Consider the following 22,926-nt stretch of genomic DNA (forward strand, 5'->3'; position numbering starts at 1 on the left):
AGTGGAACCTTAAAGTTCTAATGCCAGAAAGCATAAAGCCGAAAGGCAGCAGAACCTCGGGTTGACTTGTTGAGGATGCTTATGTCCATACGCAGACAATTTCACATATATGATATACAATATCAAACTAAAACATTCTCTGCAGCGTTTTTTCCCGCCACAAACACCCCCCATCCCCCAACCAAAATTTCTACGGAACCCATCAACCAATTTTTAAAGTTCTAGGTGTGTTGTACTCAGGTTGAAGAGGCCATTTCAACCAGACTTGGTATTTTGACAGACTGTCATTTTTTGGGGAAATCTTATCACACTACCATAAAAAAAAAATACTGTATGTCGCACAAGAATTGTGTGCAAAAAAAAAACGCAAGCGTAAAACGCACAAGACGTCAGCAAATTTTGCTAGACATCAGCGCACCTTGCAAGAGCTCAATTCTGCTGGCATCAAAGTTGAACTGTTTGCTTTTTTGCACTACTCATTCCGCAAAAGGACCAGCCTAGGAAAAGATGAAGAATATGCGCCATTCAACATCACTGTACACGTTGTAACTTGTAATCTAAGTTAACAGTGTTTATGAGTGCATCATAATGGCAGGCGTTCTGTTTATGTGAACGGACTGGTCCGTCTATCCGTCACTGACGGACGCCAGTTTTGTTGAGGTTGATGAATGACGAGTACAATTTTAAAACAGTTAAAGTTTAGTCGGAATCGCCGATGGAAGCCCGTTTAGAATTAGAGGCGGACCGGCCTATAGACTGGTACTATTTTTTCCATCGGAAAAAAAGCCGAATGTCGGACGACGGAAAGGTTCCCTCGCTGTTGACGGATGACGAATGACGGAAGCTCAATTTGTAGTAAAATCCCCAGCTCTGTATAATGGTAAAGTTCGGACAGTTGAGTTGACTACTTTAGCCACCGAGTGACAGGCAGCTAAAAGGCCGACACGTCATCAGTTGCTACCAAAGGTTAGCCTGTTTTGTGAATTGTTTATACATTTTAAGTGGCATCGGTTGTTATTCAGGTTAACCTTTTATTACAAGAGCATCGTAGTGGAAGTCAAGGCAATTGAGTCACTACTTTTGCTGATAGTGCTATTAGCTAAGCGGCTAGCTGCAGAGTTATTGACGTCCTCCGTTGTTATAAATATAAAGACCAGAGCTGGGCATCACCTATTTGGCTTCTGCATATTTAATCGAACCACGTGGTCCCAGTTGGTCGGAGTCAGCCAAACGACGTTGAGAATGGACTTAACTTCATACGTAGGTGCCGCACTCCTGTACGCGGTGGCGGTTAGGCGATACCCAGCTTTGATAAAGACGGTTTTGTGTATTCTTAGAACGATTTACATGTCGTCACTTCAATGTGTTTTTCACAGTGCTTTTTTTTACACTTGTATGGTCATTAGTAAAAAAAAAAATTTTAAAAAAGAACTAAAATATTGAATGCACGGTTAATGAACAGAATGAATGTTTTTGTCTCTGTTGCCTAAAAAGGAAAGCTCTAGCCCCGCACGTGTTCCTCCGTATGCCCTGCAGAGTTGTGGGCATGCCTGCCCTCCTGATCTAAATTGCCTAGTGACTCCGAGTGGCGTGAGCTGGCAAAGGTTCCACGGTGAGTGGCATTCGTGTGCTCTCAGCCGTGCCCCGTGCCCATATGTTGCCGGGACTGGCTCCAAATTTTTGCGGAACAGGCAAGGCTTTGTGTTTGTTTGGGTTTATTTTACTGTGGTGGTCAAGCAGCAATGTAAAAAAAAAAATCACTGATGGAGATGTAGGTCAAATGCCTTAAAGTCAGTAAAAAATGCGGCAGTGGGACCAATATTTTGGCTAAAATTATGCCTTAAATATAAACATTTTGAAAACCAAACAGTTATAAGGTGCGATGGCAGCATATCATGTGCACCTACCTAGACCTCATTTCAACCAGCATTACAGAGTTCAAGTGGATGCAGAAGTGCCCACTGTCACACATTTGAGTTTTTCAGTGGGAGCACCAAGTAAAGACAAAGACTGAGAGGAGAGCTCAATGTACTTGCCTCTTAACAGGCAAACTTACCACTGCTTAGCTGGAAAGACTCTAAGCCGGACCTGGTAGAGAGAACCTTTCGATTTCCTGTGACCATTGTCTCTCAACTGAGTCCTTCTGCTTGAGCACTGAGTAAAAATGTTAACTGACACATTTATTCTGAGGTGGTGATGAGGACTTTGAATATTTGAGTATCACGTATGTAGACTGCTACAATAGCTTCTCTCGTTTAACTTACAAGCTTCTAAGAAATAGATGGTAGTGAGGACTTGAATTTGGGATCTTCTGTGACTTCCGTCACAAATTTGAGTCCATCTATATGGTGGTGAGGCACATTTAATTCCAACTGCTTTAGGACAGAGAAAAGACATACTGTAGGCTGCTAGGTTAGCTTCTCTTGCCTAACTCTACCTAGATAGTCACCAATTGGCTAGCTTAATGTAGGACTTTCAACTGGAGCCGGTGATTAGGACTTTGATTTCTGTGATGTCATTTGAGTCCATATGTTGGGGAACTTCAGTACATACGGACTGCCATGTTAGCCTCTACCGCGACTGATGTCATTCTATTCTTTTATGACATTTATCCTCCCCAAGAGTGTTTTAACAAAGCGGTTGACCTCAGCATTGCCTGTTCAGTTAATAAAGGTTTTATGGACCGTAATTTAACATTTGAAAATTTGTAACCAAACATGATCCCCTTTGCAGCACTTTTCGGATATGCAACCACTCGCCAGAGGTCTGAAAAGAACACTTGTCATTCAGTGGCAGCACTGATGTAGGCAACACTAAGCTCCAACAAAAACCTTGTCGTCAGGGGAATAGGTGTAAGTTGGCTGGCAAAAGAGGAGGGGGACACTCCCAAAGGCATTAACACTTGGACGGGTTGATGACTGGAAGGAGAGGGGTAAGAGCAGGGGGGGGGGGGGGGGTCGATGTTCTCCAGCTTCTCCCATTAGCGAAACCAACAAACACAATGGCCTTGTTATTCTTTGGCCATAATCAGAATGGGCTCCGTGTGTGGGCAGTGTAGCTGGGAGGAAAAGTCGATTCTTTCAACTACCCTCCCGCCCAACTACCTCCTCTCTCTCCTCGCTTATTTGCATGACTTGAGGAAATTAAATGATGCAATAATATGGCTTTTTTCCCTACTACTTTTTACCCCCACTACCACCCAGTGGCCCCTGAATGATTCCAGGAGTGGTTTTACATGAAAATAGTACTCAGGCAAGGAGGATGAGGGGGCATTCAAGAATGACACATTTCACGAATATGTTATATGTTAAAGTTTGTTGAGGTTTTTGACTTACCTACAGTAAGTTACTTAACTTTACTGAAGAGTCTGGAAATGTTTCACTAAAAATGGAGATGCAGTATGTGGTGTTGAACAGACATAAATTGTTTAGTCGAGGCCAGGTCAGGTTCCTGCCTTTTACGTAAAAAATGTATGACGGGGTTTGAAGCATTAAAAAACGTCATTTGTTTCTTATTTTGTTGACTACGATGCTGCCAAAGTTGTTACAGAAACAGAAGCTTACCGTTAACTTGAAAATTATAGAGAAGTGGGCGGTGTTCAAGAACGACACATTTGTTACAGCTTGTGTTTTTGGCTCGCCAAAGATGTTTCACGTTACAGAAAAGTCTGTAAAACTTCACTAAACTGTAGAAAAGAACAGACAAGACACGCACAAAGTCGGTAGAGGTGACGTTACGTAAAATTCGCAACATTAAGACGGGGGCATTTAAGAACCGCATGTCGTAACGTCATGTTTTTGACTCACTCAGGTGATTCCGCTTCATCTGGTCAGTAAAACCTCACTAAGCATGTAACATAACAGATACGATGCGTGCAAAATTGCCAAACAGTCAGAAATATGTATTATTGATGAAGTTAGCTAAGCAAATTATGTTTAGTTCCCAGCTCGGTTCCTTACATTTTACATGAAAAATTGTGGTCGGGGGCATTCCAGAACTTCGAAAAAGTCACAAAAAACAACAACAAGGTGTTGTTAAATTGTTCAACGGACGTTGTTTACCTCGAAGCCCGTATCGCTTACCTTTCGCCGGTAAGCCCCTGGGGTAAAGCCAAACCGTGGGAGCTGTCACCTATGGCAACAGCCGAGCCGACGAGCCAGTCGGCAGGTAACGTAAACGGTGCCAAATTGACGTAAACCAAACATATTAGAACATTTCCCCGCAAACAAAAATCTCTTTACGGTACAACCAGAGATTACAGCCGGGAGGCGAACCACCACCCTCGAAAAGCACAATAAAGCAGGATGACGAATGGTCTTAAAAAGCCTTCAATGTCGCTATTGTAACCCTTACCCGGGCATCCCTGCGGTGCGCGATCTGGTACGCGGCTCTTCTGGTGGGACAGCAGGACACTCGTGGGTAGAGCCGGTGGCAAACTTCGCCTCCGCTGCCGGTGGCGGAGGTCGTGGAGGTGGTCGCTGAGCCAGGGCCACCACCGCCGTCCAGGAGCACCTTCCTCTCCCGCTTCTTGAGGCGCTTGGGCAGGCTGCCGTCATAGCAGCGTCGCCGCCTGGCGCTCAGTTCGCCGCCGCGCTCGGGTCCGAATTTTGCATCGCCGCATTCCCAAACATTGACAGCGATCGCCAGCACCAGCACGAATTGCAAGTGCTTCATTGTTGTTGTTTGTTTTGCAAACAACTTTGGAGAAAAACAAATGAGAAAGATCCAAGCAAATAAATCCACAATATTTCCCAAAATAGGCGGATGCACAAAAAAATAAAAAATAAAGCTGTTTGTTATATTAGAACGCTATATATGTGGGAGTTTATTACATTTACAAGTACAAGCATGCTGCAGGTGTCTGTGTCCTAATAATGATAATAAATACGAGCCGTTTGCCAGAAAATAGCAAAAGGAATGTGTTAATTTATCCACAAAAGCAGAGCCCGGGCGTCCCTTGCGGATGGTAATAATAATAATAATCCCTCGGTGTGTGAATGCATTGAGGAAAAAAAATAAAACCAAGGAAAAAAAGACTGTAAAAGTTCCTTCTTTTTTTCTGCAAGTCCTCAGGAGCGCTCACATGTTTTGCCCGTGCGCTTTCCTCCTTCTTTTTAACCAGCGCGCGAGAAGAGCGCCGTGACGTATGTGCGGCGGGGGCGCGCGCAGCGCACACACACACACACACACACACGCGCACAGACACGTCCGCGCGCGCACATGCATGCACACACGAGGTCGACGGTCACCTGGCTGCAGGGAAGATTGAGTGCGCGCATTAGGACACGCACACACACACCACGCACCGTAATAGTCCACATTTACGATGTTATTGGCATTTATATGAAAGCAAATGAAATCTGTCTGTAATTTGTCTGGTATACGACAATACAGACCTAAAACGAAATTATAACATCCATAATGGATGTATAATCCATTTATCAAAAATATGCGAGGATATTGACTGTAATTCAGTATATGCTATTACAATGCTTTAAATGCAGAATATATGTATCATTCTTCCACCAGGAAATAATGGACCTGGAAATGATCCTTTCCAGGGTCAAATTGTGGACTTCGAACAAGCTTTATTTTAACTCTACATGTGTTCTACACGGTCTTACAAGTTGAAGAATAAGTCAACTACCACGCAAGTCCTAACTAAAGAGACTTTGAGTGGTGTAAATCGGGGATGAAAAATGTCATAGATTTTGCCACATTGTCAATGGTCACGCAAGTGTAAAAATAAGTTCACTGTTAAGAGGCATGACAAAGGGCCATCCGGCTGGGATTGATAGCCATAAAGTTTGTAAAAATTATATCCCACTCCCAAGCGCACACATCCACCACTTTTCCAAAGGGGCTTTAAAAAAGTGTATTTTATAGCTATATATATATATATATATATATATATATATATATATATATATATATACATACACTCAACAAAAATCTGAATGCAACACTTTTGTTTTTGCTTGTTGTTTTTTTATGAGATGAACTCAAAGGTCATGTCATGTCATCTTCCAAACCGCTTATCCTATATAGGGTCGCGGGGAGTTGCTGGAGCCTATCCCAGCCGTCAATGGGCGAAGGCAGACTACACCCCGAACTGGTCGCCAGCCAGTCGCAGGGCACACATAGACACTGTCACTGAGCGGGAATCGATCCCACGCTGCCCGCACACAACTCAGGCGTGTGTACCACTACACTATCAGCGGACATGAACTCAAAGGTCTAAAACTTTTTCCACACACCATATCACCATTTCTCTCAAATATCGTTCACAAACCAGTCTAACCCTGTGATAGTGAGCACTTTGCAGACATAATTCATTCCGTATGCCATACCAAGATGCTGTTTTGACACCATGATTAGTGCACAGGTGTGCCTTAGACTGCCCACAATAAAAGGCACTCTCAAAGGTGCAGTTTTGTTTCATTGGGGGGGGTCTGTGGACTCAGAAACCACACTCTACTATGTCTGCTGTCTGCCATCTGCCCTGAACAGTGTAAACCAGAAATCATCTGCGAAGAGAACACCTCTCCAACGTGCCAGACGCCATTGAATGTGAGCATTTGCCCAGTCAAGTCGGTTACGACGACGAACTGAAGTCAGCTCGAGACCCCAATGAGGATGACGAGCATGCAGATGAGCTTGCTTGAGACGGTTTCTGACAGATTATGCAGGAATTCTTTCGTTATGCAAACCGATTGCTTAAGCGGCTGTTCGAGTGGCTGGTCTCAGACGATCTTGGAGGTGAACATGCTGGATGTGGAGGTCCTGGGCCGGTGTGGTTACGTGTGGTCTGCGGTTGTGAGGCTGGTTAAATGTACTGCCAAATTCTCTGATACGCCTTTGGAGACGACTTATGGTAGAGAAATGAATACAATTCAATACACGAGCAATAGCTGTGGTTGACATTCCTGCTGTCAGCATGCCAAATCGTACGCTCCCTAAAATCTTTCAACATCTGTAGCATTGTGCTGTGTGATAAAACCGCACCTTTCAGAGTGGCCTTTTATTGTGGGCAGTCTAAGGAACACCTGTGCACTAATTATGGTGTCTAATCATCATCTTGATATGGCACACCTGTGAAGTGGGATGGATTATCTCAGCAAAGGAGAAGTGCTCACTATCACAGATTTAGAGAAATGGTGTTATTGTGTATGTGGAAAAAGTCTTAGACATTTGAGTTAATGCTGCGTTTATATTTTTGTTGAGTATATATATGTTTTTTTTGAGTATATATATGTTTTTTTTTATTTTTTTTTATCAAACCAGTTCAGTCATCACCAAGTGACTCCACTTTTTGGCATTTGGATGTCCTCGTGTTAGGTGCCTTTGTTAATCTTGATACCACCGTCAATGTGGGACAAATCCCCTTTCAGTCTACCCGTTAAGAGTCACCCCACAGCCATCCAAGAGGTGATGACCGTGCGATTAAGGGAAACAACGGCCTCCATTTTTTTGTTCTTAGAGAACTGGCACCTGTTCTTACTTGGGGGTCCCCCCTTCTAGGAGGGGGGTCCGGTTTGATTGTGGGCAATTATGGAAATGACGGTTAAGAGTAAGATGCACCCCCATGGTACGACAACCTACTGCATTATTTACATTTCAGTGCAGCGTGGCTTTTCCTTTATTACTTTTTTTAAAGCCACAAACCTCCCTACATGGTACGCACCATCAAAAAAAATACAAATACCAACAAAACATGGGGAAACAACATTCCCACCCTCTGCATAATTTACTGTACATTAAATCAGTATTGGTAGTCCTCAACGCATTGCGCTGGGTATAAATAACCCAGCATTGGCTTGATCACTTTTGAACCCAGCTCTGGGTTAGCTATTTCACCAAATTTGGGTTACTTTGACCCAGTAGTTTTAGAGTGTACAGTAGCTAGTTCATTTCAGCATAATGCATCTCTTCCCACACTTTTTTTTTTTTTTCAAACCTGGCACCATATTCAACATCCCAACAAAGCACGCGTACAACCTCTCCTTTACTGTATGCATACACGTTACCACCCTTCAGGACACAGAAACTACAGGAAAAATTAATGTACATAAATACGTAAACCAGATAAGGCCGGTGCACTTTTTATGTCATCATACCACTGTTTGGGTAAATCCTGTTGTAGACCTCGCAGAATGTCTGTAGTTTCAGTTTGGGAGTGCGCGATGAAAAAACATGTGGGATGCAGATGTGGTGCAGAGGGGAGCACATCTGCTGAGAGATAGATCATTGCACTCACACACACACGCACACGCCCGCACACACACACACATACACCGAGCATGTCCCTTGTCTTGCAAAACTCTCAATTTCCAAAGCCGTCTCATTCCTGGTTGTTGTCTTGCAGTTTTATTGCAATTGCTACATCGGCAACACGTGAAAGAATTCCAAAGCTTCTTTTCCGCATTCCCTCTCCAACCAATAGCAAACGCGGTTACTTCCGCCAAGTACCAAAGAGTGAAGGATGGGGGATATGTGTTTTGATGTTGTTGGTATGCTAATCAGCAGCATTACACAAAAATGACAAACATTCTGTGTTTATGAAACTAAAAAGCCATTAAATCAACTGGTAATCTGTATTAAAATACAACAACGATAAGGCACTCTACTCTTTGTCACACCTGCAGTGGCCTTTCCAGGTGAAAGGTTTCAATTCCAACTCACTTTTTCCAGTGACAGGGTTCAACACCCACAGTTTTCAGCCAAAGATTGTTCTAAAGCACCTACACTTTTGCTGGTGAAAGGCTTCAAATGACACATTTGTGAAGAGTTTCAATACCCGTGGGGATGTGGATGTGTGGACATCCACAATTTTCCTGGTGGAAGGGTTCACCATCCAAACTTTTTCCTGGTGAAAGGGTTCCATATATCGATATATTTATTATTATTTTTATTTTTTGTTTTTAAATTTAGTTAGTTTAAATCCGTTTTCAGGGCATGTTTGTTAGTTTTTATTAGTTTTAGTTTTTCACCCAAAAAAATACTTCATTTTAAATTGAATTTTTATTCAATCTAGTTTTGGGATTATATGTTTTGTGTGCAACATTAAAAAATATCTCACCCTGAGTATTTTGTAGTAAAACATTAACTAAAAAATGTTTTTTTAAGAACAACCATCCACAAGTCAAATACAGGTACTGTATAACAGTCCACAGACTTTGAAATACAATAAGTGCGGTGCAAGGTTCTTCTTAAGTGAGATGCATCACAACCCTAACGTTAAAGTTGGGATGGTTTCCCTTATCATCCCTTGTTTACCAAGTTGGCAACTTCTTAAGTGGATTTGTGACTTGAATTCCCCACACATAGCACAAAAGTTAGAAAGTTACTTGCTTTTTAAAAAATCTGTTAGGCATAGTCAAATTGGATAGATGGATGATGATGGACGTATGGCCAGACAACCAGATAGATAGACAGATAGATAGATAGATAGATAGATAGATAGATAGATAGATAGATAGATAGATAGATAGATAGATAGATAGATAGATAGATAGATAGATAGATAGATAGATAGATAGATAGATAGATAGATAGATAGATAGATAGATAGATAGATAGATAGATCTTGCTTATGGTTTATTTGACTGAAAATGACACCCAGTTGTATCTTGTACTATTTTTGCTTACCAAAAAAGGAGAGAACTCTTTACCTAGCACCATGTTTCAAGCCGAGTTAAGTGACAAATTCTAGGAATCAGCAACAAACATAAAGTAGACCTGTGTACGTCTCGCAAGCAATGGCTTGTGGCATTGGCGCAACGTCATTCTCATTCATTCATTCTCATCATCAACGCGGCTGCCATAATTCCAGGGGCGACTGTCCCATCAAAGGTAAATGGAAAGCATGGACATTAGCTTAATATCGCCACAGGCATGCAGCATCTTCACAAGCACCAGCAAAGGGCCTTTGGATAAATTGTAAAACTTTTGAAACTGTTTCAAGCCGTGTTTAATTCCCTGTCTTATTTCTGCTGGGTCAGTGGGGAAATTCTCCTGTGTGACCTGACATCCCGGAGGATGCTTAGCTCGTAGCCACACGAGGATCAACACCACAAAGTCTGAGCTCTTCCAGACTGAGCAAATATCAGTGTTGTGATCCTTGTCTTCTTTCATTGTTTGCTTCATAACTCAGACTGATGACAGAGCAACAATTTGTGCTTTCTGAAAAACCGCAAGTGGAAACCGTCAAACCCTAGAGTCAGCTTGTCCTCTTGTTGTTAGTTAAAAAATTAGTATCAAGTAAAGTAATAATACGTTAAAATAATAGCAATAAAAAACTATAAATAAAAATAAATACCTTCTAATTTTCTATTAGCTAGTCTATTGGATTTCCCATTCACTGCTAGCGTTAGCCCTGGTGATGTTTTTAAAACGAAATACATGTGTTGTATTTAATTATACAATATGTATCATTCTTTTTGTGGTGTGTTAAACAAGTTTGAACGTCAAGAGGTGTCATAAACCTTAATGCACGTTCAGGGAGGGAAGAAGAATGTTCGTCACATGCTTGCTGCAAGCATCACGGTACATCACATTCAGAATGGTTCTCAATGCAGGAATTTGGTACCCACTCAACGAAATTCGGCATATTAATATTTTTTCTTCAATTATCATGTTTTTATGATCAAGATAAGCCAAAATCAAAATCAGGATAAAATTTTGCCAGGCCCAGCTACGCCATCAATATTTCCACACCGTACAACTTTTACGGTGTTCCAGCTTCAATTGTGTCATTCTGAGTTTCATACTAATTGCATTCCAGCCTTTCCGCAAGCCCATCAGCATGACATCAGTGACCGGTCGGCCCACAGCTCGGCTCTCAGCACACAGCAGCAGCATTGTGTTGCACTCGCACCTTCATTTTAATGTTTGGCAATTGTGTCCGCCTGGAGGCATCCAGCGCCATTAATAGCCTTTAATGAGCCTGGGCCATCTGTTTATGAACGCTTCAGGGGGGGTGCGGTGACGCAAAATGAGATCCAGTAGCTCTTTTCCCCCAGTGTGTGAACAGTCCGGAATACAGCAGGACATTTAAACGCAGCGTCATGCGCGCTGAGTCAGCCCGGGCGACCTGCCCGATGTCAACAGTCACTAAATCAGCCACTCGACGCGCTGGACCACACCAGCTTCACCTTTCGATCCTTCCTCTTTACCACCCCGGAGTGTCCTCAGGCCGTGTTTGACTGAAGCGTACACACGGCGTGACTAAGCTCAGCCACCCAAGGACTGCCTGGCGCACTGGCACGAGATGTTTGGGCCTCAGTACAGCGCAAACGCAGAAAATGGAGCTTCGGGGGTGGGGGACGGTGCCCTGTTGAAGACCCCTGGGAAATGCCGACCGAGCCAAGTTTCCACCAAGCTTGGCTCGCGATTCTACGGCGGGATGGTGATTGCTGCTGTGGCAGTTTTCCCGGTGGAAGGGTTCAACAGCCACACTTTTTGTCACAGCCATCTGTATGTGGGTGTTTCAACATATCCAGGCAAAAGAGTTAAACACTCACACTTTTCCTGGTGTAAGGGTTCACTACCTATACTTTCCCGGTTAGTTCTTTAGTTCGCTAAATAGTTTTTGGGTTGGCTAGATAGCTTATTATTTCAATTAGTTAACATGCTGATTAGCTTGCTCCTTCAATGCCTTTATAGTGAGTGAGTTAGTTAGTTAGTTAGCTAGCGTGTATTCACACCAGAAAAGTCCCATGTTTGGTTCAGACCAAAAGTGGATATAATTTTTTTTTGTTTCGTTCGGTACTAACCGCACGAATACTGTACATTTTGCAAGTGAACTATATGTATAATGTCAACACATTAACACACATATAAATCATTTATGATTTATAGATTATTTATAGCTTGTTTTTGTAAGAATGATTATTAGCATCTCCCCATTTATTTATTTATTTATTCATTTATTTATTTATTGAGTGAGTAAGTGAGTGAGTCAGTGTGATTATTAATTAGTTAGTTGGTTAGTTAGTTAGCTATCTAGCTAAAATGCTGGTTGGTTATTTTATTGATATAAGTGATTATTAGTTAGCAGAGCTGCGCATTTTACTAAACATTTGCGGTCCGTTTATCACAGAGGTGGGCAATTTCGGCCCTCGAGGACCGCTGAGTTCATTAGCTAGTTATTATGCGTGTTTGTTCATTTGTTTGTATGCTTATTTTGCTTGTATGATTGTAGTCTATCCTATTCAATTCTACAAATCATTCTGGTGTGCTCGATCTTTTCTTTCCTCTGTTTCCGATTGCTGTTTTTTTCTCCCATCACGCATGTCTTTTCTCAGCCCGAAGCAAGAAGACATTAAGCACCACCGTTGACCAGTCGGGCCCTGTTGCTTGTGGCTAACAGCCTTTGTAGTGGTCTTGAAAAGGGGGGTTGAGGAGCACTTCCTCCCCAGCCAAAGCCTTATAATATAAAATCTGGGCCCATTCCCCCACTGGCCCGTGAGAAGTTAATACTCAGCTCAGCGATGACTCTTTGTGGCCGTTAACTGCTAAACGCTTCCATCAGGTTACGCTGGTCCCAAAGTAGTACGGCCTTAGTGAAAATTATTTTTTTATGGGAGTGGTCCACATCGGTGGTTGGAATTGTGAACCAGTGTGGGTAGCGGCGACGGTGGTCCCCGATTGTCCAAGTTAAGCCTCCTCCCCACCACTCCACTATCTCCCATCTGTTCCACCTTTATGCCATCAGGTGTTCTCAGGGCGGAGGAGGAGGAGGCCAGATCGAATGCCGGGACATCTCGGATGAGTTATGCTGTTTCCGCCGAAGTGAGCCAGCTGTGCAATTCAAATTCAGTTGGGTTTGTGTTGTTTGGAAAATTCAAGAACATTAAACTGATAAGAGTTGATGCTCCTCCTATGAGAGAGAGGACAGCGGTGTTTCTTTAGCTCAGGGATTCCCAAACTTACGGTGGTTAAGAGGCGTCAAGGGGGATATGCGACAAAAGAGATCTGGTCCAATGACAGTTTTTAATACATTGTCCGTGACCACACTTGTATAGTAAATCACAACACTTGTATCCCAAATCTTCTTTCCCCACTGAAATAAATGGAAGCCCATTCTAGCCTCCTCTTAAAACCTGAACAAACATGTTTGTCATGTGTTTTTAATAAAAATAAAAAAAGAAAACAAACCACTCCACAAAATCATGTCGTAATAATAACTAGGGCCTGATTAAAGAGACACTTGGATGACCTTAACATTGGCACTTATATAATAGGTTTGCATGTAAAAACGACATTAGTACTAAAATGCCCACCTCAAAAGACTCTGTAGTGATTTAAGGTCTTTTTTTGTGATTAGGTTTAAGACAAATTTCCCCATCCCAAAAAGGGGCGTGGCTTATGTTACGTTTTCGGTCTCAGCGGTGTACATCACGCGAGGAAAGCATGCTTGGTAATATTGCTCACTTTGTCAGTTCTGTTGTCTAAAACGGTGACCGATCGCCACCAAAATGCATATGCACATTACTACTCTCACTATAAAAGTGTTCTGCACAATAGTTTGGATTTATTGACATAAAACGTGATCTCATCATGATCACCACCACAAAATCAAAAATACCGTGGCGATTGCTCCTCTACTTTCACAAGCTGAAGCGGACAAGAGGATGAATGCGCACACGAACCCCGACTGCCTATATTTCGGACATTTAGCGACGCTAAATTCGTGTCTCAGGAGGGAGAGAGACGCGGCTTGCAGCAGCAGCAGGCAGATTGGATCCGCCCGCTTCCCTCCCCGGTTAAAGGTAGGATTGGGACAGCGGAGGTTTAGCAATAACTAGCTTCAGGCCGTTAAAACAAAAGGCGTTAGCACAACAAAATTAGCTCCTTACTGTCCGCCCAGCGTGTGGAGGTGAAGGTGAGCCTGTGTCTTCATGTCGCCTCGCAAGCAGTCGCGCGGTGTCTCTGCTTTTTGCTTGCAGCCCCCTTCTGCCCGAGTGAAGCGGCTTAAGAGTGACAAAAGCCCTCATCGAACAGCGAACCGAAAAGTTCCAGCGAGGCTGACTGCACAGCCGAGAGTGTGGCTGCATTGGAACGTGCCATTACCATCCAAATTGGACGGCGCGTTGTAAGCCGAAAATCCGGGGCACTCCTCATCCAAATAAATGTGCACGTCTCATTTCCACTTCAGTCTCTGTAAATATCCTGACTGGTGTTTAATTCCTCGCCCGTCCTAACCGTGATCAGCAAAGCAGCAGTGTTTTTTTGTGTTTTTTTTTTTGTTTGTTTTGTTTTGTTTTTTTAAGCAAAGAAACAGTGTGCGCTGGTTCCAGCTGCTGGTTTCTGCTGACTTCCACATTTGCATTCCGTCGGCCCTTGCTTTTTAAAAGAACCTGACACAACACACAGACCCCCGTTAAACAGTATGTGTCCATGTGTCGATGCATAATTTAGGTTCCAATATCTAACTTTACTGCGTTATAGCATTGCCCTATAACATAGATGCTAATTGTTAGCCCGTCTCTTGGATTGTCCATTTTTTAACAGCATTAAGATAAGTGGACTTTAACTCTTTCAATGCCAACTATTTTTTTTCCCAATGCATTTTATCGAGCATCAATTGCAGTGTATGCGGATTTTCGCTGTTGGCGTGCCATGCAGTGAGGCCAGCAGTGATACTCAAGTATTTCCAAACTTTGGTGTACAGCAGTGATACTCAAGTATTTCCAAACTTTGGTGTACAACGGGAGTACATGTCTTAAAAACTTCAAGAAAAGGATGCTCTCAGATGAATCAAGCCCCCCATATTCCTTTGAGGCCAACGGAAAGCGATTTTCCTTCCCGACTCCAAGGTGGTCCCGGGATGGCGTTTGTCGGGATGATTGGTCTGAAGGCTCGTCTCCGCTCAATTCCTTTTCCTCCTCGGACATTCTCAGATTTTTCTGACTTTGTGGTCGCACGTCAAAGCCCAGGTGAAGCCACCCCCGCGCCGAGATCGTCTTACACCCAGAACTTTTTTTTACACCGCGGCTTTGGGGTCACCGCGGAAAAGGATTTGATGGAAGTTTTGACTCAACGTCCGAACAACCTGCCAGATTTGCTACCGCTGGGCTTCCCCCCACCACCAATTCTCGCTTCCTTTTTAGTCTGACATCAACACTTTTCATGATTTATGGTCAGCCTTCACCGTTATTGTTACGATTATTATTCACCGTGTATCCACTGACGCTCGACAGGCTTATGCATAATGCGCCTTAATGCCTCCTCCAGGAGGTAAGGTTCTCATTAGGGCCGAAGGGCAGGGGGGGGGGCGGATTCTGAAGGTGGTCTCCTCGCTGAGGTCAGAGTCAGTTTTTGAGCATGTGTGCAGGTTACCGGGAGGTTATCAGTTCAAACTCGAGTTCAATTACGCAGCAACCTACCACAGTCACAATCGTTCCTCCCTTTAAACCACACATGTTGCAGCCAAAAGTAAGGAAATACGCTTGTTACTTTTCTGCTTTTACTTTTGTTTTTGGTTTTCAGGGGGGATTCTACATCATCTCTCTGGAAAATTCGCTGGTCAAGTGGCTGATGTTAAAGGTTTTATTATGGGTTGTATTGTATCGTTAGGAAATTGTGTTAAATTAAAAAAAAAAATATATATATATGTTTGAAAATCTTTGAAAAAATGTCATTTTAATAAACAGGAAAACTAGTTGTAGATCTTTTACCTGATGTCTTTAATTTAAAAAAAAAAATGAAACGGGAAAAGATTACCGGTATTCATAAAACAACACAGAAATTATTAAATAGCAAATAAAAGTAAGAAATAAATTATGAATACATTTACTATTTAGGGAGTTATGTCTACTTTTTTTCTCCCTGGCAAATTTTATAGTCAAATGTCTCATATATGACCCACTTGAAAGGATTTTTGAATGAGTCGTTTTGTGTTTAATATTATAAAGAGCTACAACTAAACAATTACAAATAAAGTAATTAACTGTACATTAAACAAGGAATTATAAATAAAAGTTTGACATTTATAAATTAGAAATTTGTATTGTGTTAATCATTTTGATATTTTTTTTAAATGGGCCAAAAATTAAGTTAAAAAAAAAGCCAAGATTTAAAAAAATATATATATCTATTGATTTTATAAATATAAAATCAATAAATATTTTTTGTTTGATTTTGGTGGTGTGATTGGTGTGAATGTGAATGGTGTGATCATTTTTTATTTTTTATGTTTAAATATTATTTGTAAATGACACATTTGTATAATTGTTTAATTATTTAAATTTTTTTTTAAAGAAAATTAATAAAACAGTAGTTAAAATTTTAGCACGGAGTTGTAAAAATATTTTTTAAATCATGTGATTAAATACACTTTAAAATGACTGATTTCAGTGTATTATTGAAAGAATATATAAATGTACAATAATGAAAAAACACTAAATATGATATGAACTCCCGCGACCCTTGTGAGGATAAGCGGTATGGATAATGAATGAATGAATGAATGATATGAACTGTATTAAAAATTTGTGACAAAAACGTATTAGGTGAAATTCAATTCAATCAGTGAGGCCACATTGTTCATCCATGTAAAAGTTGGTTTTATGGTGAATTACACAGTTAAGTGTCTGACAGGATTTTATGAATGACTTTTTTGCTATTTTGCGTACATCCATCTATCCATCCATTATCCTAACCCCTCATCCTCACTAGGGTGCGCTGGAGCCTATCCCAGCAGTCTTCGGGCAGTGGGCAGAGTACACCCTGAACTGATTGCCAGCCAATTGAAGGGCACACAGAAGCAAACAACCATTCACCCTCACAGTCACACCTAGGGGCAATTTAGAGTGTCCAATTAACCTACCATGCTTTTTTTGGAATGTGGGAGGAAACTGGGGTACCCGGAGAAAACCCACGCAGGTACGGGGAGAACTTACAAACTCCACACAGGAAAGCCACGCCCGGATATGAACCCACGAGCTCTGCACTGTGAGGCGGATGTGCTAACCTGTCGAACACCTATTTTGCGTACATTATTTTTAAAAACACAAATGCTAATTCATTAACAAAGGTTAATTTTAGAGCCATGTGAAACGATGTGAAACGATCTAATGTTTCTTTCTCTTGCTGATATGAATAGCTTTTCACTTCATCAACTGAGGTCTGGGGGACAAAACAGTCGCTTCAAATGGGGTCACTGCACGATGTGACACCGTAGGCAGGAAGTGTCGTCGTCCTCGCCACAATAACACAAAACAGTCACGCAAGCTGCGAAGTCAGTGACCATAAGCACGGCCTCTCGTGGGAAAAGATCATGTCGTCGAATGAAAAGGCTATATTGGGACAAGGGTGCAAAAGTCTCATTTATCTGTGGCTAATTGTCAAGCTCGTGAAACAGGACCTTCCTGTGGACGCGCTGCGCTACATTCCACATGCTGATAGCAGTGCAGGACCACCAAGGACTGGAAGGAGAGGTCTGTGCTGGATGTACAAAGACTCCGATAAAATGTTTTCCACTAAGGATATTCCGTACTATGTCATCAAGGCCTTGATGTCAGTTATCTGCCTTTGCCTTTCACACAGAACCCAGCCAGGAAGAGATATTGCTGCAACTATGCACACTTTCACAAGACATGCCTCAAATAACAAATCAACAACAACATTTTTTCACTACATTTTTTAATCAGTGATGTAAGTAAACTTTTCCAGATTATCATTGTTTCTCTAGTGCAGTGATTCTCAACCAGCGTGCCGTGGCACATTAGTGTGCCGTGAGAGGTGTACCGCGGTAAATTATGCAATGTCAATTATTTTGACTCCCCCCCCAAAAAATATTTCTAATACCAAAACTGTTTTGTTAATTTATTTATGCCAATCATGTATAGTAACAGACAAAACAATAAAATCTTCTTCCACTAGATGACAGAAGGTACACAATGACCCTGTCTAGCCACTTTTTGTGAATCGTTTTGCTAAGTGGTGTGCCGTGAAATTTGAAATATGTGAAATATGTGCCTTGGCTCAATAAAGGTTGAGAAACACTACTCTACCACATCAGTTTTTAATACTACTACTACTACTACTACTACTAATAATAATAATATATTTTGTATTATTTATGAATTAACTTAGAGGTTAGGTTCAGCAATGAGGGGATTTTTTTTTCCTGAAACGTCATTGCTATAAATTACAACGTAAAGTAAAATTCGTATTGCGCAAGCTTTTATAGGACAAACTTAAAAACAAAAAAAATGAAAATATCTCAAAAACCTGACGTGCTAGTAAAAAATACATGCTTGTAATCAGCATCAAAAATACATTTGGGGACAGATAAATCCATCTCAGATAAAATTTGCTGTTGACTAGTGTAATTACAAACAATTACAAACAGTGGCGGCTAGTCAATAGATGGTGCGAGTTAGCGTGGTTATTGGTCAGTCTCCACATTTCTGTTATTTCTACAAATCATTGACCGAACAAAAGTGCTAAAAATGACTTGACCTCTTTGATGAATCAATGCTAATGGTTAAAAAAACTTGCTGTTTTTTGGCCTCTTGAAAAGTGTTCATTTTCGCTGTACAACGATTCCGCCCGATGCCTCCGATATCTATTTTTTGATGAGCAAGATACAGTTAATGCTAGGTAAAAATGATTCTAGCTGTCCGTCTTTCTTGAATAGAATACCATAATACATAATAATAAAATATATTTAGTAAAATAAACAATGTTAGCCTTTTTTTTCATACATCATCTTCAAAGGGCCTGGCCCATCCGTCCATTTTTAAATCCAAATGTGAGCACAAACGTTTGCCCACCCCTCTTGAGGATATGTGTGCTTATTTACGATGATAAGAATTGGAGAGTCAATAGCAAGTCGGCATTTCTGAATGTGCTTGTGAGCTTCTGTGGTGGTCTTCAGTGAACAGGCGTGACGCAAGTTGGACGTGCGGTCAGCTAATGCGTTGTAAAACGTGCATGCTTGACTCAGACTTTTGGCAGCCCAAGTGCAAAAGAAGGAAGCGGAGTGGAATCAATCAGTGTTCCTCGGATGCTGTGTCTTTGATTAACACGGCTTGTCAGTTTAGAGGCCGAGGCGGCTTGTGTGTTATTAGAGTAAAACGCAATAAAGTCCTGACCACCAGCAGGGTTAACTTGATTGGGATAGGCAGGGAATGATTGGCAGGTCACGTTAGACCACCTCTGCAGGTGGATTTTGCTTTTTTGTTGGCTTTACGTGCCTTATTGAGCGTCCGTTATTTGTTATCCGTCTGCAGTGTGGGTACCCTTCCGTTGTCCGTCATTCACCTTTTTTTCCAGGAGTAAAATAAAATAGTGTATGTTAAACGGGTGTCCGTCGTCGAGTCTGACTAAACTTCCACTAGCAACACCCCCATACATATTGCTAAAATCTTGTACAAACTATCATGTTATCAACTCGTAGTTCTGGTAGTTATCGCAGCGCACAGAAAAAGTGGGCTAATCTGCTTTTCAGGTTTGGTCACATGGGTATCATTAATGCCAGAGGAAAAGTATGATGGTAACTATACAACAGAAAAGAGAACTTATGCAGCAGATACTGACCAACAAACCCACTTGAGTACGAGTCTAGAAAGCATCTACTTTTATTATACGGTTACTAACTTTCTTTTATACTTATATGACACTTAAAAATGTTCCTTTTCACGTGAAAGTCTACTGGGATTTTTAGTTTTTCACAACCTTGCCTAGTTTTTTCAAGCGGGATGAATGCCGTAAAGAAGTATTTCTCTCCAAATAGTTGCTCGGTCGTGTGGCGAGCGAGCGGCGTTGACGTTGGATCTGTCGGGCTTTTTAACGCCAAACCAGCTGCGGTTTTGTGGTCGGTCATGGCGCGACTTTGATTGTGCCAGCACTCCCCGTGTTCCTGTCGTGGGACATTAATAACGACACGGAACGCGAGGAATAAGCTGCACCTGTTGGCTTGCGTAAGGTTGCAGCTGATATTTCTACAGCAACAGTTACAGCATGAAAAAAATCAAATCACTTGACAGAGTTTACAGCTCAAAATCGAGCTGAGACCAAGCTTTCGGACACGGGGCAACATATTTTGCACCTGGATGCCTTGATAATTTTGGGGTTTTATTGTACTCGGCACAGATTTAAGATACCCTGTGCTGGATGCAGCAAAAACATCACGGGGACACAACAGATATTCTTCCACATTTCACAGGCTACAGGACATTTTTCTTCAGGATACCTTGATAGTCTTGGGATTTCATTGTACTTTTTACAAGAATCAAGTCATATCGTTGTCCATGGTTCTGATTCTGTTCAAGAAAGATATTTGGAATTAGGGTAGGGGGGAAGATACGACTTGAGCCTGACACACACATGGGGATTTTTCAAAACTGTTACAGAGTTTTTACATGGAGATAAAATATCAGGTAGTTAACAGTTTTGATCATATTGTATGTTGTGTGTGCCGTTAATCTCCACACAGAAGACAGACATATGAAGATTGCGTTTCACCAGCGATTAAGAAATAAATCCTGCGAGGCAGAGATCTCGCAATATCAGAAAAAACAAAGAAGAACAAACACTTCCTTATATGTTGTGGCAATGTTACTGAGGAATGTTGTAAAATGGATATGTCGTCAGAAAAGACTTTCTTTGGACAATGCTTTTAGCCGTCTTGGGAACGAACTTTTATACTTTTATTTATATTTAAAAATGACATTGGGTAAGCTGCTTGTTTTTATGGCCCCTTCCTTGTTCGTCAGTCAGGATGCTTCTTGATTGACGTTCCCTGTCACAGTTCACTGAGTCACTGAAACAAGAATACCAGGCATTCCCCATGAAGGATATTAATATTATAGTAAAACTAATTAAATAACAAACTAAAATTGAGGCCACTTTTTAATTGTTGAAATAAAATAAAAAAAACGAGTGCTTAAAAAATGATAAGTAAAACTACATTTAAGTTTACAAATCTAACTAAAACTAACCAGAATTACACGTTCAATATTTAAGATGTATAAAGTTTTGGACCCTATTATCGGGACAACTCAACTACTAACCTCAGACCGAAAGATAATCAGGATAATCTTATAAGATATTTCAGACATTTGACAACATTGGTCGGGAAGGGGCAAAATCGGGACAAAAACAGCCTGATTGTCTTTATGTGTGCACCGTACCTACAGGATTATCATAAAAGAAACCCATGTGGCTGTGTGAAATAAATATCTGTCTATATGGAACAGAGAACAAGGGATTATTTTACAAACCACAAATACAATGATTAATGGCAAACACATTCAAGTTTGTTGAATAGCAAATTCAGGACCTGCTTTGCCTTTGTGTTTTCGAGGCCAACATTCTACCATGACACGCAGCGACTAAATAATGTATACAGATTATGCTAATGTTTAGCAGGTTGTTTGGACTGGCTGGTAAATATTTATTGGGGGTAGTGGTGTTAGGAGGCATGCTCATGTCTCTGGTTCAGGACCAATGAGGGGGTGGGTAAGGTGGTGAAGTCATTGCCACCGTCCTGTGATGCTCACTCATGACCCTTTTACCATTTAGGGGGCCCTGGCCTGATACCAGTGTTATTGACCCAGAGGCCATGTGTGGCATGTTTGGGGTCTGCGGAATATATCCCCAGCTTTAACCTATACAAGCCAGGCAATTATAGCCGCCAAAGGCCAAACAATACAATCCATCAGTGGGCTTTCTCGGGTAAACAGGAATGGGCGGCCCATGTCGGGGCGTAAACTCGCCATCCCGGAGAAGCTAGGGGTCAGTGGAGCTGTTTGATTGTCTAATTGGGGAGATAGCAAGAAAAGCAGACATGTGCGTGAGTGTGTTTGTGTGCGTGTGTGTTCATCACGTCCTAGCGGAGACACCTAATGAATGTGTGTTTGCGCTCGGGACCCCACACACCTCTGTTTATTTGAACACGGGCTAGTGTTCCTGAGCTGTTTTATCCCCCCCTAACACCAACTCTTTCTCAATTTTGCCACTTAACGCGTGTACCACAAGATTGGCACACTGGGTGAGACACACGCAATAATGGCACGTAAACAAACGGTATGTTTGAGTTCCATCATGGCCACAATCCCAACAGGCGTTGCCCAAAGAAGCGACGGGCCTGGCGGAAGATTGGTGGCAGGTTTAGCGTCATTTAGCGGCCTTGCAATGCGGTTCGGGTCATTGAATAGTGGCCAAGAGCCCAGCCGGACCACCGGGAAGGAGTCCCTTACCCCACCACACTCCCACACCGGCCCATCAATCACTCACATACACATAAGCAAAGACGGATACAAGTAAACACAGCCTCATCCTTCCAACTTAACATTACTGTAGCTACGCTACGCTTGCTAGGATTGCCTCATATAAAGCATCTAGAAGGTTTTTTTTAGTCTTGATTTCTTTGATCCATACTGGAACACGAGTGGTTTGCAATGTATGCATCCAATAATCTTGCAACATTAACATTTAATTGTTAGCTGAACCGAAATGAGGTCAAAGGTGTAAGTCTCTAAAGCTACCTAAATTCAAGGGCCCAAGAAACTCTGTGGACCAGAAAACTCCTCTTCTTCTTCTTCTTGACTAATGACTACAAGTTATTAGTTCAAAATTGGATTATTCTAAGTATACCAAATCTAATTTCTTGAGTTTTACATGTTGCTAAAAATTATCCTGATACAGATTCATGTGTAGATCTAGTTCAAGTAGTTAATGAAGCTTTCTGATCCAGATTAAGAACCTCACTAGAACATAATGGTCGTTGTGACCGTTGGAAACTACCCAAACACCAAATATCAACCAAATGAATGAATTTACATCAGTGATACTACAATTATTTTATGATTCCTGATCAGCATCCAGATCCTGGAAAGAAAAAAACTGTTGCAAGTAACAGTGCCAATCAATATTTGTCAAGGCAGAATTTTGGATTGAAAGTTGAGTTGATTT

General features: G+C 41.7%; 1 protein-coding gene across 5 annotated transcripts in view; it reads right to left on the reverse strand.

Annotated features, from left to right (window-relative positions):
* hhip (hedgehog interacting protein) overlaps positions 1-5,096 on the reverse strand; it is a 48,024-nt gene extending 42,928 nt beyond the window's left edge. For 2 of the 5 annotated variants that reach the window (XR_015087259.1, XM_086034319.1), the window contains exon 1: positions 4,354-5,096. Coding sequence is in view for 1 of the 5 variants with exons in the window: in XM_086034319.1 (XP_085890445.1) it covers positions 4,354-4,674 (321 nt within the window). In the remaining 4 variants the exon portion in view is untranslated. Of the gene's footprint in view, positions 1-2,056; positions 2,077-3,959; positions 4,176-4,353 lie in introns of those variants that run through there. The other 3 variants (XM_086034321.1, XM_086034322.1, XM_086034323.1) reach the window with 3 other exon arrangements.
* Between the last annotated feature and the right edge of the window lie 17,830 nt (positions 5,097-22,926).

This window comes from Filicampus tigris, chromosome 6 (assembly GCF_054856515.1).
Source record: "Filicampus tigris isolate MCC_2025a chromosome 6, RoL_Ftig_1.0, whole genome shotgun sequence".
Classification (NCBI taxonomy): domain Eukaryota; kingdom Metazoa; phylum Chordata; class Actinopteri; order Syngnathiformes; family Syngnathidae; genus Filicampus; species Filicampus tigris.